Here is a 16,002-nt window from a genome sequence, read left to right on the forward strand (position 1 = left end):
GCCTATGAGTGTCACACGGACCCACATTGTGTCAACTGTGATGGTTCCCACCCTTCCTACTTTCGTTCTTGCCCAAAATGGTTGGAGGAAAAAGAGGTGCAGCTTTTGAAAATGACTCATAACATTAGTTATCCTAAGGCTCGGAAATTGCTGTCCACCACTCCATCTCGAACATATGCTGCTGCACTTTGTTCCACAAGTACAGTGGTGGAGTGCAGACAGATCTCTCTGTGCCTTCAAGAGAATTGTTTTCAAAACAAATGAAAAGCCTTTTCACCTCCATGGTTAAAAATGTTGATGAATTGACTTCTACACCCATCTCTGTTCCTCCCATACATTCGAACAAACCTCAAGATCCACATTCTTCGGTTTCAAATGCAGGCATTTCTTCCTATACATCTCTTTCTCTCACCCCACGATGCAAAACAATCATTCGTTCGCATCCTCAGTCACTAGAATCCCCTTCCAACAACAAAGACTTGCCCAATCAACCCAGGGCAGGATCCATGGAGGTCAATGGACCTCCTCCGAATAATGACGGTAAGGATAAAAGACGTGGTGGTAAACAGAAGGGTTCTCCAGCCACTTCGCCTACCCGTCATTAAAAATGGCCACTTTGATATAATGGAACTGTCGAGGTTTATGTTCTAATCTGGATGATATCAAAACACTGATTGCTTTCTATCATCCTGTATGTCTTTTCTTACAAGAAACATTTCTAAAACCTGCTGATACGGTCACCATTCAGCAGTTTTCTATGTACGGAAATGACAGGCTGTGTGATGGACGAGTACATGGAGGGGTGGCACTATTGGTTGATCAGCTTGTGCCCATCCTGTCTTTGTCACTCAACACACCCTTGGAGGCCATAGCCATCCGTGTTTCCTTGGGTCATACCATTACTGTTTGTTCTCTCTACCTGTCCCTTGAGAGACATATGATCAATCAGACCTTGATGCTCTCGTTGAACAGTTGCCGTCTCCCTTTCTAATCCTGGGGGACTTTAATGGACATCATCCCCTCTGGGGAAGAGCTGTTATTGATAGGAGGGGTGCTCTGTAGAGCATATGCTCTCTGATCACAATCCTTCTCTTTTCAATACTGGTTCTTCCACTTATTATTATGCACCTAGTCAGTCCTTTACTGCTATTGATCTCTTGGTTTGCTCCCATTTTTCATGAAGGGTTGACAATAATCCACTAGGCAGTGATCATTTTCCTATACTTTTGAGAGAGACTGGCTGTAGTCAATGCCACCCCACCCACGTGCTCCGATGGAAGCTGAGTCAGGCAGATTGGTCCACTTTCACTGCTCTCGCAGAACTTGATCCTGCCATTGTGAATCAGCCATCAATAGACAACTGTGTGGCAGCAGTAACTGACTGTATTATACAAGCAGCTGCTCAGTGTATTCCTAAAACCTCGACACATTTTCCACGATATCCTTGTCCATGGTGGAATCCTGATTGCCACTTGGCATGGAAGGCTAAAAAACGGGACATAGGATACCTTCCGTAGATATCCCACACTTTCGAACCTCATCGCTTTCCAATGGGCCTGTGCACATGCCAGGTAAGACATCAAAACCACAAGGAATCTTGGATTAAGTTCACAACTAGCATATCTTCTATCACCAATTCCAAGGTCATATGGGACAGGATTCGAAAGGTCAATGGGCACTACAATTCTGTCCCTCTCTCCGGAGCATTGCCGGTACTCTAGGTGAAAGCTTTTGCCGGGTAATTAGCACTTCTGCTTGTTCCTCCATCTTCTTGGCCATCAAGACTCTGGCAGAGCCTTCACCTCTATTCTTTCGAACTGTTTCTTTGACTATAATTGTCCCTTTACACTGGTGGAACTGAAAATGGCCCTTCATCGGTCTGGCAGTACATTTGTTGGACCTGATGATGTACACTATGACATGCTGCACTATCTCTCTCCTGCTTCTCTTGATATTCTTCTAATTGTTTTTTAACCGGATCTGGCAGGAGAATGTTTTTCCTGATGCCTTGTGCCTTATCTTACCTTTCTTTAAACCTGGGAAAGATCCCAAAATTCCTTCAAACTACCATCCAATTGCTTTGACAAGCTCTCTCTGTAAGACCTTAGAGAGGATGGTTAATGCTTGTCTTGTTTGGTTCCTCGAATCGAACAACCTCCTCTCGCCCACCCAGTGTGGGTTCCGACGACAGCACTCCACCATGGACCACCTAATTTGACTTGAAACATCAATTAGATAAGCCTTTCTCAAATGCCAACATCTTGTATCAATATTCTTTGACAATAAGAAGGCTTATGATACAACATGTAAGTTTGGCATTTTGCAAGACCTCTATATATGGGTTACGTGGCCATTTACCCATGTTTATTAAAATATTTTTAATGGACAGGAGATTCCAAGTTCGTGTGGGTTCGACACTTTCCCTTTTTTTGGACAGGAACTTGGGGTTCCTCAGGGCTGTGTTTTGAGTGTCACACTTTTCAGTGTAAAAATAAATGCCATCACTGAACAACTCCCTCTCACTGTTGCAAACGGGCTCTATGTTGATGACTTTCACGTCTTGTGTCAGTCGTTGAACATGAGATATATTGAGCGGCAAACTGCCCTCAATCGTGTACTGAAGTGGACTACTGCAAATGGCTTTAATTTTTCTCTCCCTAAAACCATTTGCATGCACTTTTGCTGCCAATGGGGTATTCACCCTGATCCTGAACTCTGTATATTGGTGAAATTTCGCTGCCAGTGATTCCTGAGACCAAGTTCTTGGGGCTTATCTTTGATCGTAAGCTGACCTTTATACCACACTTAAAGCAGCTACGGGTCAAATGCACAAGAGCACTGAACATCCTCTGTGTCCTCTCTACTGCCACTTGGGGGGCAAATTGATGTTCTATGTTAAAGGTATATCGTGCTCTTATTCATTCAAAATTCGACTATGGAACAATGGTCTACAGCTCTGCCAGACCCTCGGCCTTAAAGATGCTGGACCCCATTCATCATCAAGGACTTCGACTCTGCACTGGGGCTTTCTGCACCTCCCCAGTTCACAGCTTATACGTAGAATCTCATGAACTTTCTCTGCACCTTCGCCATTTACAACTGTCTTTACTATATTCTTCAAAACTTCGTTCCTCACCAAAGCATCCCACCTGGTGATGTGTCTTCCTTCCTTGGTGGGCCATACTTTTATAAAACAGATGATCTGCCATTGCTCCTTTTGGCCTTTGCATCCAGGCACAATTGGATGAATTGTGTCTGTCCTTGGATAACATTGTAGAATCCATTGGTCAGCCCATCCTCCCATGGCTTATTACAGCCCCCAAATGTGACCTTTCTTTAAGTCATCTGAAAAAGGCAGATACTCCTGATTGGTAGTACCGTTTTTTATTTACTGAACATCTTTAGAACAATCATTCCATTCCAATTTATACGGATGGTTCCAAATCAGGTTATTGTGTGTGCTCTGCCATGCTTTGTTGCAGTTCGGTGGTTGTGCGCAGAATCCCCTCTACAGCTTCTGTCTTCACTGCTGAACTGTACGCCATATCTCTTGCCCTAGATTATATTGAAGCTGAACAGTACTCCGACTGCACTATTTATTCTGACTCGTTAGTTCTCTACTAGCCTTGGAATCACTTCACGTTGGCTCACACCCTGTTCTCGCTGATATTCAAAACTGACTAGCCTATTTCTCATTAACATCTACTTCTGTCCAGTTTTTCTGGATACCAGCTACGTTGGTATTTGCGGGAATGTGCTTGCAGACACGGCAGTTAAATCTATCTGCTCTGGCACTATCACCACTGTGCCTCTTCCATACATGGACTATGGTCCTGTATTCAAAGCTCGGCTCCGTGCCAGCTGGCAGTCCACTTGGAGTGAGCAACGTGACAACAAGCTTTTTCAAATAAAACCCTATATTGGGCTTTGGCCATCTAGCATCCATAAGGTTCAGAAGGAGGAAGTTGTTCCAAATAGACTACACATTGGTCACAGGTTTTTAACTCATCGTTTTCGTTTATCTGGAACTGGTGCACCAGTGTGTAGTTTGTGTAACACTCAAATCACTGTAAGCCACATTTTACTTTCTTGCCATCGTTACAACTCTCAATGATGGCCCTATTTTAAACATGTTCTGTCCCAGGGTTTGTCTGTAACATTGAACAGTGTTATTGGTGATGGTGACACTGTCCACCTTGATAAAGTTTTTAGTTTTTTAATGGCCATTAATCTTTTTAATCTCATTTAAGTGTTTGATATTTATTCATTACACCTTTTCAATTGTGGTTCCCTTTTCAGAGTCTCAATCTCTCTAGTTCAATTTGACATTGCAAAATGGCCAGAACATTAAATAACTCTACACCAGGATTGGAAAGACTAACTTCAGGTGACTAACGCTGCTGTTTGAACTACCTGTTAGTCGTTCTGGTGTGTTGTTATTACAATTTTGCTGCGTGTCTTTTAACACTTTTTTTACTTTACCTTTTGGTACTGGCCATAATGATACACAACCCGGGAATCAGAACTGGAAAGACCAACTTTAAGTGACTGACGGTGTTTCTTGTACTTACCTGTTGCTCTTCCTGATGGGTTATGATCATTACCATTCTGATACAGGAAGTCCTTTACAACTTTGTAGACTGGATGTCAACATTGGTTTTATGCCATTTTCTGTTTTTAATTGCTGTTTTGTTTTTACCTTTGTTTCCTTTTATGAATTTTACTACATTTACTTTACTTTTACCTTTTTACAGGACATTTGGCTGATTTTTTATTACGATTTTGCTATATGTCTTTTAACAATTTTCTTATTTTACCTTTTGATAATGGCTGTTATGACAACATAACCTGGAACCAGGACTGGAAAGGCCAACTTCAGGTGACTAACAGTAGTTCTTGTACTTACCTCTTAGTCTTCCTGGTGGGTTATGATCATTACCATTTTGCTAAAGAAAGTCCTTCACAACTTCTCTTACTCTGCTTTCTCTCTTAACATTGTAGACTAGGTGTCAACATTGGTTTTATGCATTTTCTGTTTTTCAATGATGTTTTGTTTTACCTTCATTTCCTTTTATGTATTTTACTACATTTAATTTATTTTTACCTTTTTACTGGACATTTGGTGCAGATAGCCTAGCTGCTTTGTGCCATAAAATACTAAATCCATCAATCAATCAATCTTTAACATCTACTTCTATCCAGTTTTTCTGGATACTGGGCTACATTGGTATTTGCGGGAACAAGCTTGCCAACATTACATCTGAATCTGTCTGCTCTGGCACAATCACTGCTGTGCCTGTACTGTACATGGACTATAGTTCTGTATTCAACTGGCAGTTGACTTGGACTGAGAAATGTGAAAACAAGCTTTTCCAAATAAAACCCTATATTGGACTTTGGCTGTCTTACTTTCATAAGGATTGGAAAGAGGAAGTTGTTCTTACTAGACTACTCATTAGTCACAGTTTCTTATCTTATCGTTTTCTTTTATCTGGAACAGATACACCAATGTGTAGTCTGTGTAACACTCAGGTTACAATAGGCCACATTTTACTCTTTTTCTGTCATTATGACTCTCAACGACAGCACCAGTTTAAACATGTTCTCTCCAAAGGTTTGTCCCATAACACTAGACATTGTCATTGGCGATGGTGATACTGTCCACCTTAGAAATGTTTTTAGTTTTTTTTTTAAGGCCATTAATTTTTTACTGCCATTTAAGTTTTTTAATTTATACGTTAGACTTTTTTTAATGATTCCCTTTTAAGAATCAAAGTCCATCCAGTTCAATTTAAAATTAGAAAATGGCCATAACATTAAATAACTCAACCAGGGATGGAAAGGTAAACTTCAGGTGACTTGCGTTGATGTGTGAACTACCTGTTTGTCATCATGGCAAGTTATTATTAAAATTTTGCAACAAGTCTTTTAAAACTTTTATTACTTTACTTTTTGTAAATGGCCATGTCAAATAACTCGTAACCAGGATTGGAAAGGCCATCTTCAAGTGACTGGTGGTGATTTTTGTACTTACCTCTTAGCCTTCCTGGTGAGTTATGATAATTACAATTATGCTACAGAAAGTCCTTTACAACTTGTACCACTGTATTTTTTCTCCTAACACTGTAGACTAGATGTAAACATTGGTTTTATGCTGTGTATGTTTTTTTTTAACTTTGTTTTGTTTTACCTTTATTTTATTTTATGAATATTACTAAATTCACTTTAATTTTAACTTTTTATTGGATGTTTGATGCAGATAGCCTAGCTGCTTTGTGCCAAACAATTCATTATAAATAGCACTGTTCTGTGATCACCTAGATTGCAAGCCTTTGTAACTTCTTACAAACTAAAGTTTAGTAACATACATAACAGAGTCGTTATGAAACTTTTAACTGTATATAACAATTGTTTTTTCAGAATGTTTCAAACAGCCTTAGAAAATATTAACCTAATAGTGATATTTTATTTACTTGAATATGCTTAACATCTCATACAAGTGCATACATCTAGTTTATATATATTTGAAAATAATCTAATTACTGTAATGTCTTAATAATAATATAGAAGATAATTCTCATTATTACACAGTTTATTTTAAAATATTTCACATTAAAGTCCAGCTAAAAAAGTTAAGTTACAATCATAGGGTGTTTGGTAATTAAATAATAGTGCTAAAAGTAATTCAAGTTTTCCATATTGACTAATATCTTGTAATAAAATGTACCAATGAATTATGTTACCAGGAAAAGTTTTATTGGATTCACTTGATGAACTACAAAATATATTCAATTTCCATTTTTCTTGAAAATGTGTAGGTTTAAATTTTATTACTAAATGTTTTATTATCTGTGTATAAGAAAACTTGTATGCTATTCAATAATAACATAATGGTATTCCAGAAAACTTTGTAAAATTATCAAGATTGAAAAGTTCATTATGAACCCAGATTTTCATCTCTTAATAATTCTCAATTGATTTTTTTTTATGTATTACTAGGAAAACTGAAAGACCTTGGGAATATGATCCTCAGACCTTTTGGCCTGTCAACAGATAATTTTAAAGTTGTTCAAGATCCAAATACTGGAGGCTATTCTGTGAACTTTCAAAATAACAAACATTAGAAGATACAAATAAAACTTGTAAAACAGTGTTTTTTTAATGTGTCTTTCTCACTTGCTAAGTAACACAACTTTACTTCAGTAGCTTGATTTAACACATTTTTGTTTAGCTCAGTTGATGATTTAATACCATTTGGAATTTGCTTCACCTGAACAGAATGAAACTGAAACTAATTTCGACCAAACATTTACCTTACTTTATTTTCAGTATGAGAAGAATTAGGTAAGCAACTATGTACAAGTATTCCTTTATGCATATAAATGTTAAAAGTGTTGTCCAAATTCTGGCTAGTGTCAAAAAATTGTCATTTTTTCTGTTCTTTGGTATTGAAGACTGTCAGGATATTGGAAACATTGTTTACAATTTCTAGATGATGTAGTTTTATTTTCAATAAAATATTAGTTTGGTTATTGGCTGAGTATTGATAATATAATCCTGGTTGACATTGTTTATTCATACAATACCTAAGCACAGGATTAGCTGATGAAATTAGACATTGCTGTTATTGGTAAGGTATTGTCGTCAGTGCCCAATAATGGGAAAATGGCAATAGTAAGTGGCTGTTGACAATGTTTCCTGTAACATATATGTACACAAATGCATATAAAGAAGACAACCTTGATTAGCTGATGCATTTGAAGGAATGGAGAGTGTGTTTAGTTTCATATAGTGATTCATAGTATTTAATTACTTTTATTTAATCATATGGATAAATAATTTCATGTATATATAATGCTGTTTTGTAATAATTTTCAACTACTTCATTAATATTACCTCTGAATATAAATTAGTTATTTTATTGCACATATAATTTTCTTTTTGAGTTAATAGCATATCTGTATTCTAAGAGTGTTTGTCTTTTCAAAAACATTTTTGCATTTGTTATAAAACTTAATTTACTTTGATTATCTACTCTGTATGCAAAAAAAAATATTTGCTAGAATTAGCCAATGTATTGTAAAACTAAATTAAAAATAAGTTTGCTGTCTCTGTGTAAACTTCAGCTATGATTTACACACCAAATGTAGAACTTTCCTTTTGATATAGGCTTAACAAATAGACCCAAGATGTTCACCACATATAGAATTTAAAAAATAGTTCAACATGTTTTAAAGTGAAATTTTGTAAATTGTTGTATTAGGAAAAAGTTCAACATGTTAAGATTATGAAGAGTATAAAATAAAGTGTAATAGCAGAAATATAACAAACTATTTAAAATCAATGTAATATACAGTGTTATAGTGAGTAGAGAGATAAAAAGAAAGTTTGGATGTGTAACAAACAGTGTAGCTTCTTTATATCATCTTTTAGACTTGAAGGTTATTTATCAAAGATACAACTTTGTGAAATTTCCAATACATTATAATGTGTATTACAGGGAATTATTTGTATATTAGTGTCTTGAAACATAAAGATCATTTTTAAGGATTACCAAGTTTCAAAATTTGTGTACTTTATAGATTGAGGTTAACTAGATTTTCTGTTTAAGAGAGCTGTCTCTGTAGTCTGGCATGTATGAGCTGTGAATGCAATATCAGTGAATAAAATTGGTTATAAGCTGACACTGATGTAATTAGTCATGTATTTACATATACTATGCAACAATTGCTAATATTTGGGCCACTGACAAAGTATGTTTCAGAAATTTAGGAACACAGTTACCCAGATAAATATATACTACTAAACTTTTATGAACTTTGACTTGGAATGTGTGGGCTTCTATGTAGATACTTCTTAGATTTATTAATATTTTCTAGAATGTGTAACAAAGTTTTGCTTGACAAATGAAGTATCAATTACTTTTATATTGTAAGAATCATATTTATATAATAAGTTAGCTGGGCTTTACTAGGAAAGTATTATTTTCTTTTGGGTGTAATACTATCGTAACGTTTTAAAGCATTTTGAATGTAATAGTTCTGATTGTAACTTCAGTATAATGTGCTTTTAATAATTTTTAAAGTATATTTATATCACTTTCATAAGAAATCTAAATCTATTAATAAAGATTATAACACTTAATTTGTTTCACATCTTAGTTTTTGGCAACTAATGATAAAAAAGTAGTGAATATTTATGTTCATTTTTTTATAAATACCTATCTGTTTTCATGTGTGTTCTGAAAGAACACAGGCCAGATTTATCAGTTTAAAATCAACAAATGAGCCATCAGGTATCACAATTAAATATAATCTATATTAAATATGATACATTTATCCATCTTTCCGTGAAATTCGTGATAACACCCTGTTAAATATGTCTGGTATTATTAATAACCCATAAAGGGTGTGAACTCAGGACTATCTATCATCAGGACTTGAATTAGTGTTTCTAAAAATTATATGGTTGAAAACACCATTAGCAGTTTACTGGTATTGCTGTTATCATTAATTTGATGTGACTTACTGATGTCCACAGTATAAGAATGTAAATATTTTCTTGACTAAACACTAACCAATAGGCTATGAAGACAGTTATACATATTAGAGTTACATGTTTCTATTACTTTTTAGGTAAAAATACAATAACATGTTCAATTTTAAGTGATTATATACAGTTTTTACTGCAATGAGAATTATGTTACTCAAAGCTACTGTGAGTATGCATCAAATTAAACTGAAGATGAAGTAGCAATATCCAAAATGTTGATTGAAATGCTTCTTGTAAAAAGGAAAAGGAATTGGTTGTTGTATTTTTACCTTGATTTAATTTCACTTATATCCCTCTATTACTTTGTTTCATTTCTCAAACCTTAATCTCAGACAGAGCTGATATATTTAATGCACCTCATGTTTAATACTATTTTGTGCCTAGGTGTTATTGTTGCTGTATTACTCAGGATTATTTTATCAGTTTCAAACTTTTTAGCAGGATTGGTGAACTTCTACATTTCTGTCATTTATTGATTTCTTTATGTTACCTAGAAAACTACATAATCCATCCTTGAAACACAAAACATTTTCTTTCATTTCTTTGAAGTATTTGGCCTCATATTAGTAGGCGTAGGTGTATTTGGCTTTAATGAGATCTTTATCACTTTGTTACATAAATTTCACAGGATTTTATGGGACATTTTTTGGTATTTATAACCAATCTACCATAAGTATGTTTGATCCAGAGAGGCAGGTAACTCTGATACATTGTTTCAAGATACAAGTGCTCAGTGAAATTGAGCTGGTAAGAGAAGTGTGAATCTGTTGTAATGCTCTTTATACAAGTCTTGTACAATATACACTTAGTAGGTAGTAGCACCATTGCCATAAAAAATTCAAATTTGGATAAAGAAGCAGAACTATAGAATTAATTTGTTTTGCCACAATACATAGGTTATCATTTGATGAAATTGGAGGACCACAACCATGGCAGTTAAAAGTATCCCTAGCCATGACATCACATCTGGCAGACTAGATGATTGGAATTTTACATGTGGAGTGCAGCACTTAATGAGATGTTTGCTGATCCAGTAACATTGGATCATATTGTCAGCTGTACAACCAAATATATAAAGAAAATGTCTATCTAAAATTTATAGCATGGTTAAATAACGATCCACTTTTGAAATGCTATCATTGTGTTTTCTATTAGTATATGAGTGTGTACATAATGTTTGGGATTTGAGTGTTGATAACTTGATGAAGAGCATGCTGAACTACAGATCAGAAAGTCAAAGACTTGTGCAGTTATGACATTGAATACATTCCATACTTTCAGCTCTGAGCACATTATAAAAGCGACAGTTAAACCAATATTTGATCATATCATGGATGTTGCTAATTGGTTGTTTTCTCTCTTTAGTAACTCACCATTAGGGATGGCCATCTGAATTCCTGGTTTTCTGACCTAGTCATTTGGCACAAATCTAAACAAATCCTTTAAGTTGTTCCCACAGAAGTATTCAAATAAAGGCTGTTAATAACTTCTAATATCAAAGTTGACGATACTTTTCTGTGATGAAATGATGGTGGTAGAATAAAAGTTTGTAATTCCATTGGGATGACGATGATCATTTCTATTTACCTCATATTTGGAATAGTTAAATTGAAAATTTATTGCTTTGTAAGTAAAAAAAAATGGTTGTATTGAAATAAATAATAATAGAAAAGGTGGTGTATAGAGAAAATATAATTGCAGACAAGAGATAGGTCTGTAATATAACTTATATACGTCTCTAATCTGTGTAAAAGGCTATTTAGAAGAGTGGTAAAAATTATCGTCAGTGAGGCGAAATTTTAACATTTTTGTTATGTTTAAAACCATAACAGCTTCACCAACTCGGGTATTTTACTAGAATTCATTTACATGATCTCGTTCTGTCCAAATTATTACTTACAATGTGGTCCAAGAATATTGCTCTGTTGGAAATTCGTTTTGTGTTCTCTGATTTGATACATGACGTGTCCAAATAACTATACACATATAGTTTTAGGCGAGGTTTTAATGTTGTGTGGTTTTATTAAAGTTATCGTGACTAAAATAAGTTTGACTAATCTCATTTATGTTATAAATGAGTAACGTTGAGGATCTCCCATTGGCCATTTCTGGCCCAACCAGTTTTATGTTACATCTTGTTTGCATGTTTCTTGAACGTATGAACTTTAATTGCTGCTGAATAGACACACAGAACATAGACATGTTATGCAATTTATACCACAAACAAACGAAACTTTAACGATAACGTTTAAGAATTAACGAATTTTATGGGAGAAGAACTGCGAAAATGGTTGTAGTTCAAATTACCTGTTTTGATATTAAAACGTGAAATTGGCTCCAAAATTATTTAAATTGAAAAGGTACATCGATCAAAAGTTGGAAAAGACAGTCAAGTCAAATATTTTTCAGATATTGCATATTACAAATTTTAATTTGTGATCTGTGTTTTATTCAACAGTTAATTTATTATTTTGAAAATATTAATTATGCAGCATTTCCTTGATATACTGAATAAAACCTTCAGAATTTGAATCAGTGAGTAATTTTATTCCTATTTTACAATTATAAATATATACTCAAGCAGCTTTTCTACTAGTTTTATTTTTCTCACAGGGCTCTGTCTTTTCTGTTTTGTGTGTTCTAAAAATCTCGTTATCAAAAAACTAACTTTCATAGGGAAATTCTTGGCGTCCACGAAAATAAAACACCTTCGACAACAGAAAATAAAAATATTAGACTTGTTATATGGAAAATTTATAGATTTCATGTTTATACACTGAAATACAGTTACTTAAATATCTGAAAAACTGAACTTTTCTACAGGAAAATAAAACTAGTTATTTCGTTTATTAACTTACTTCAAGAGTTATTTCTTCCAAGTTTTGTAGCCACTTAAATGTCATTATGTTTCTTTCGTACTTTGTGAGTGGCCTCCCCTTTTCTTTATCTATATCTTCGACCGTAAGAGTTAGGTTCTTATTCAGGCCACGAAAACTGAGAGAAGGAAGTTGTACTTCCTTGCGGTCAATGTCTGAAAATATTTGTACTTTAGGAACGTTGACATAGGTTTCCCGTTGTTTGGATACCCTCAAAAAGTTGACTTCACTGTATGTCAGTCTTTCTAATGCTTTATAGATAGATAAGATTCTACTATGTATGTATCTCTGTCTAACTTTTTTGTTCATAGAACGAACAAACTCTGCTGGAGTGATGTTAGAAGATATACTGCCAAACTGAAATTGAGGAAGAAGGGATGCCAAATGAGAAGATGAAGCGACATCACCAACAACAATGCAAGTGGAAATCGAACGAAAAGCATCATCCATACGTCCATTGAAAAGCTCGAATTGTTTCCAGTCACAGAAAGGGAGCTCCAAAGTACTTGGTCGCAGAGATCCACTCTCTTCTGTTATAATTTGCGTTATATCTGAAGTACTAAAGCTCTTCATCAGGCATAGAGAAGATGATAGTGCTCCACAATTACGGATTACTTCAGTTTCTTCTTCAAAAAGAACTTCTACTGACAATGTTCTTTTTCTAACAGGTGCGTAATGCTCCGAGGGAATTAGAAATAAGCTTTCTTTGCTTCTGCGACTGCCTTTAGCCACTGCCCGACCCCACACCATCTCTACGGGTGGAGGACTCTGTCTCAGTGACTCCTCCGGCTCTTCTCCATTTCTTGAGGTCCTCATCAAACTGCTTCTTAATTGACCAACCTGAGATCGAAGACTAGATGTAGATATCAGGGATAGGTTCGTTGCAAATGAATCGTGGCTAGGGGAACGCGGTATCACTGTCGAACCACAACTTGGGGGAGGAAGTTGAGATGTTTCTTCGGCTTTGGAATGATTCATTTTGTTGCACACAGATGTGATAGTAGTTTTCTTTCACTGCATAAAACTAAATTTGTCGTTAAGCACCGCGGTAAGTAGAAAACATGTATTTTAACGCTTTATATTTGAGAATAAGTAATATTGTAATAACAGAAAGAAGCTCATGAAAATACGATTTCCATATTTCATGATTGGAACTGAAAAAAGAAAAAAAAAAAAAAAAACATTTATTTGTAATTAGAAAGAAAAATGTGCATAATTTTAAAATTTATTTCTTTATAAAGTAAGAATGTCCAATAGTTCAAATTAATATTTTACGATAACCTAATAAAGTTCGGCCTGGCATGGCCACGCGTGTTAAGGCGTGCGACTCGTAATCCGAAGGTTGTGTGTTCGCTCCCGCGTCGCGCCAAACATGCTCGCCCTCCCAGCCGTGGGTGCGTTATAATGTTACGACCAATCCCACTATTCATTGGTAAAAGAGTAGCCTAAGAGTTGGCGGTGAGTGGTGATGACTAGCTGCCTTCCCTTCTGTCTTATACTCCTAAATTAGGGACGGCTCGGTGCAGTGGGCTAACAACCTACTCACTTAAATACCTGTTGAAGAATCCGCAAGCGATTGCGGCCTTATGTTCCTTGATGGAATCTAATGGTGATAACTAACTAATAAAGTTCATAAAGTAAAAATGGGCTAATTATTATAAAGAACTCAATGTACCTTAATAATGTATTAACGTAAAAAGTGCTGTTCTTAGCAATCGTGAATAACCAGATAAATTTGAATTTGGTGCATGATTATTTTTTTATATTGATCGTTCCAAAAATTAACTTCTAAGTAATATTCACGTATAAAATGTTTCAATGAGTGGAGCAAAAGTTTAGGACCAGACATTTAACTAAAATAATTACGTCATTAGAGCTTGCTTGTTTAGTATGAATATTAAGGAATAAACACTCACTGTTAAACAGTTTTGTTCACTTTTGGATGCCAGTGTGCAATGGATATATATAGATTACGACACGTTGGTAAGTTTCAAATAGATTGTCTTGAGACATATACTTTTATGAGTTTTCATGTCAGGCTTTTAAAAAGATAAAGGTGCAAAATACGTGATAGTTTAATTCAATTTTGATATATAATTCATTATAAGTAATTCGCTTTAAAATGTTAAGATTGGTATAAATTTCACATCTTATATGGTATATGAAAGCTTTGAGTTTATAAATATATGCTTCATATGAATATATTTGTGTTAATGCCAGTATACATAAAAATAAATTGTTTTCTATACGTTTACGTTATTACACGTCTAAATGTCAAAAGTTAACGAGCAATGATAAAAGAAAAGATACACGTACGAGTATGTAGCTCAGCAAGAGTAACAGATGAACAAAACAAAATACGGTGTTTGTTAATGGCGTTACAACTTAAAATTTAAAAAATAACTTATTAGGGAAAATACAAAAGCAGTGTTATTTTTGAAATGTCATACAGTTCACATAAACCTATATTTGAGCTTATAATCACACCATGGACATTTATATGGCGTTAAAATCAATAATTTGTCTCTACTGTAAATCCTTCTAAATATATACTCAGGTCTTTAGCTAAGTGCAGCGTTATCATGGCAACTATTAGATTTGAAATGACACGGGTTATGTTTGACACAAGCTAAAACGTGTTCAGAGGTTTTCCAATCATTTAAAAGAAATACATACATTTAGACAGAGAAATACTTCAAGGAACATGGAAGTCTTTCCAGTTACTTACCATTCGCCCGCGAAGTTTAGCCTTCTCTGGCTTGGTAGTGTACCAAAACTACACTCGACGCATGCGCCAAAAAAGGATAACTTAATACATGTCTTTGGTACGACCAGAGCATTCACAAATGTTGTGATAATGTAGTGAAAACTTCAGATGATAGAGCACGTCAAAAATTAAATATATTTTTTTTATGGCTGTGTTGGTAACTACATACATACATTATTGTGACAATATAATCCTCTGACGTACAAATTAAATACAGTAATGGATAAGCTGACATTCAGCAGTTTAAAAAAAAAAGTTATTTTAACCTCACAAAGAATATCTGCAACGCAAAAATAATATCTGCCACAGTATACAACCATTAAAATGATCCACTATAGTTTTTTTCGAGAAGATTAGGCTGTACATGGGTAATATAGGGAGTTTTAAAATCTGTTTATTATCTTAAGAATTCTATATACAAATTATATAAATATATACTGGTTAAGCAGTGTATAAAGTATTATATTATGTTTTGGAGTAGATGTTGTACACTATAATGTATAATTTTATGAATTTAAGTATGTTGTATAAAGTTCTGTAATGAAATATGTAAACTGTGTGTTGGAATAGATATTTTATACAATTTTAAGTGTGGCAAGGTTGGCCACATAGCGAAACGTTACTTGGTAAAACAAGATAAAAATGAGCCTGTAGCATGTTTTAATTGTGGTATTAAAGGCCACATAGATTGAAACCATAAACATTGCAAGCATTTTGACTACAGAAAAGCCCCAAGAGTTGGAAATTTTAAAGAAAAATTCTCTGAAAAAGATAATACTTTGGCAGTAGGAACAAAAAAGTGATCCC

The 16,002-nt window shown here is 34.6% G+C and overlaps 2 protein-coding genes across 3 annotated transcripts in view; one reads left to right on the top strand and one right to left on the bottom strand.

Annotated features, from left to right (window-relative positions):
• The window catches only part of LOC143253071 (tetratricopeptide repeat protein 1-like), a 44,796-nt gene extending 36,110 nt beyond the window's left edge, over positions 1-8,686 (top strand). For both annotated transcript variants that reach the window (XM_076506272.1, XM_076506262.1), the window contains one exon: positions 7,000-8,686. In XM_076506272.1, the coding sequence (XP_076362387.1) occupies positions 7,000-7,124 (125 nt within the window). In that variant the 3' untranslated portion in view covers positions 7,125-8,686. The remainder of the gene's footprint in view (positions 1-6,999) is intronic.
• Positions 8,687-11,787: 3,101 nt separating this feature from the next.
• LOC143253064 (uncharacterized) lies at positions 11,788-15,201 on the bottom strand. Its single transcript, XM_076506250.1, has 2 exons — positions 15,157-15,201; positions 11,788-13,582 (listed from the first exon to the last, which is right to left on the bottom strand). Exon 2 carries the CDS (start codon positions 13,404-13,406, stop codon positions 12,402-12,404), a length of 1,005 nt encoding a protein of 334 aa, XP_076362365.1. The 5' UTR covers positions 13,407-13,582; positions 15,157-15,201; the 3' UTR covers positions 11,788-12,401.
• Positions 15,202-16,002: the final 801 nt, after the last annotated feature.

This window comes from Tachypleus tridentatus, chromosome 1, assembly GCF_004210375.1.
Source record: "Tachypleus tridentatus isolate NWPU-2018 chromosome 1, ASM421037v1, whole genome shotgun sequence".
Classification (NCBI taxonomy): Eukaryota; Metazoa; Arthropoda; class Merostomata; order Xiphosura; family Limulidae; genus Tachypleus; species Tachypleus tridentatus.

What these genes read in the sequence shown, in the direction of transcription:
- LOC143253064 (XM_076506250.1), bottom strand. Translation starts at nt 13,406, where the DNA reads ATGAATCATTCCAAAGCCGAAGAAACATCTCAACTTCCTCCCCCAAGT.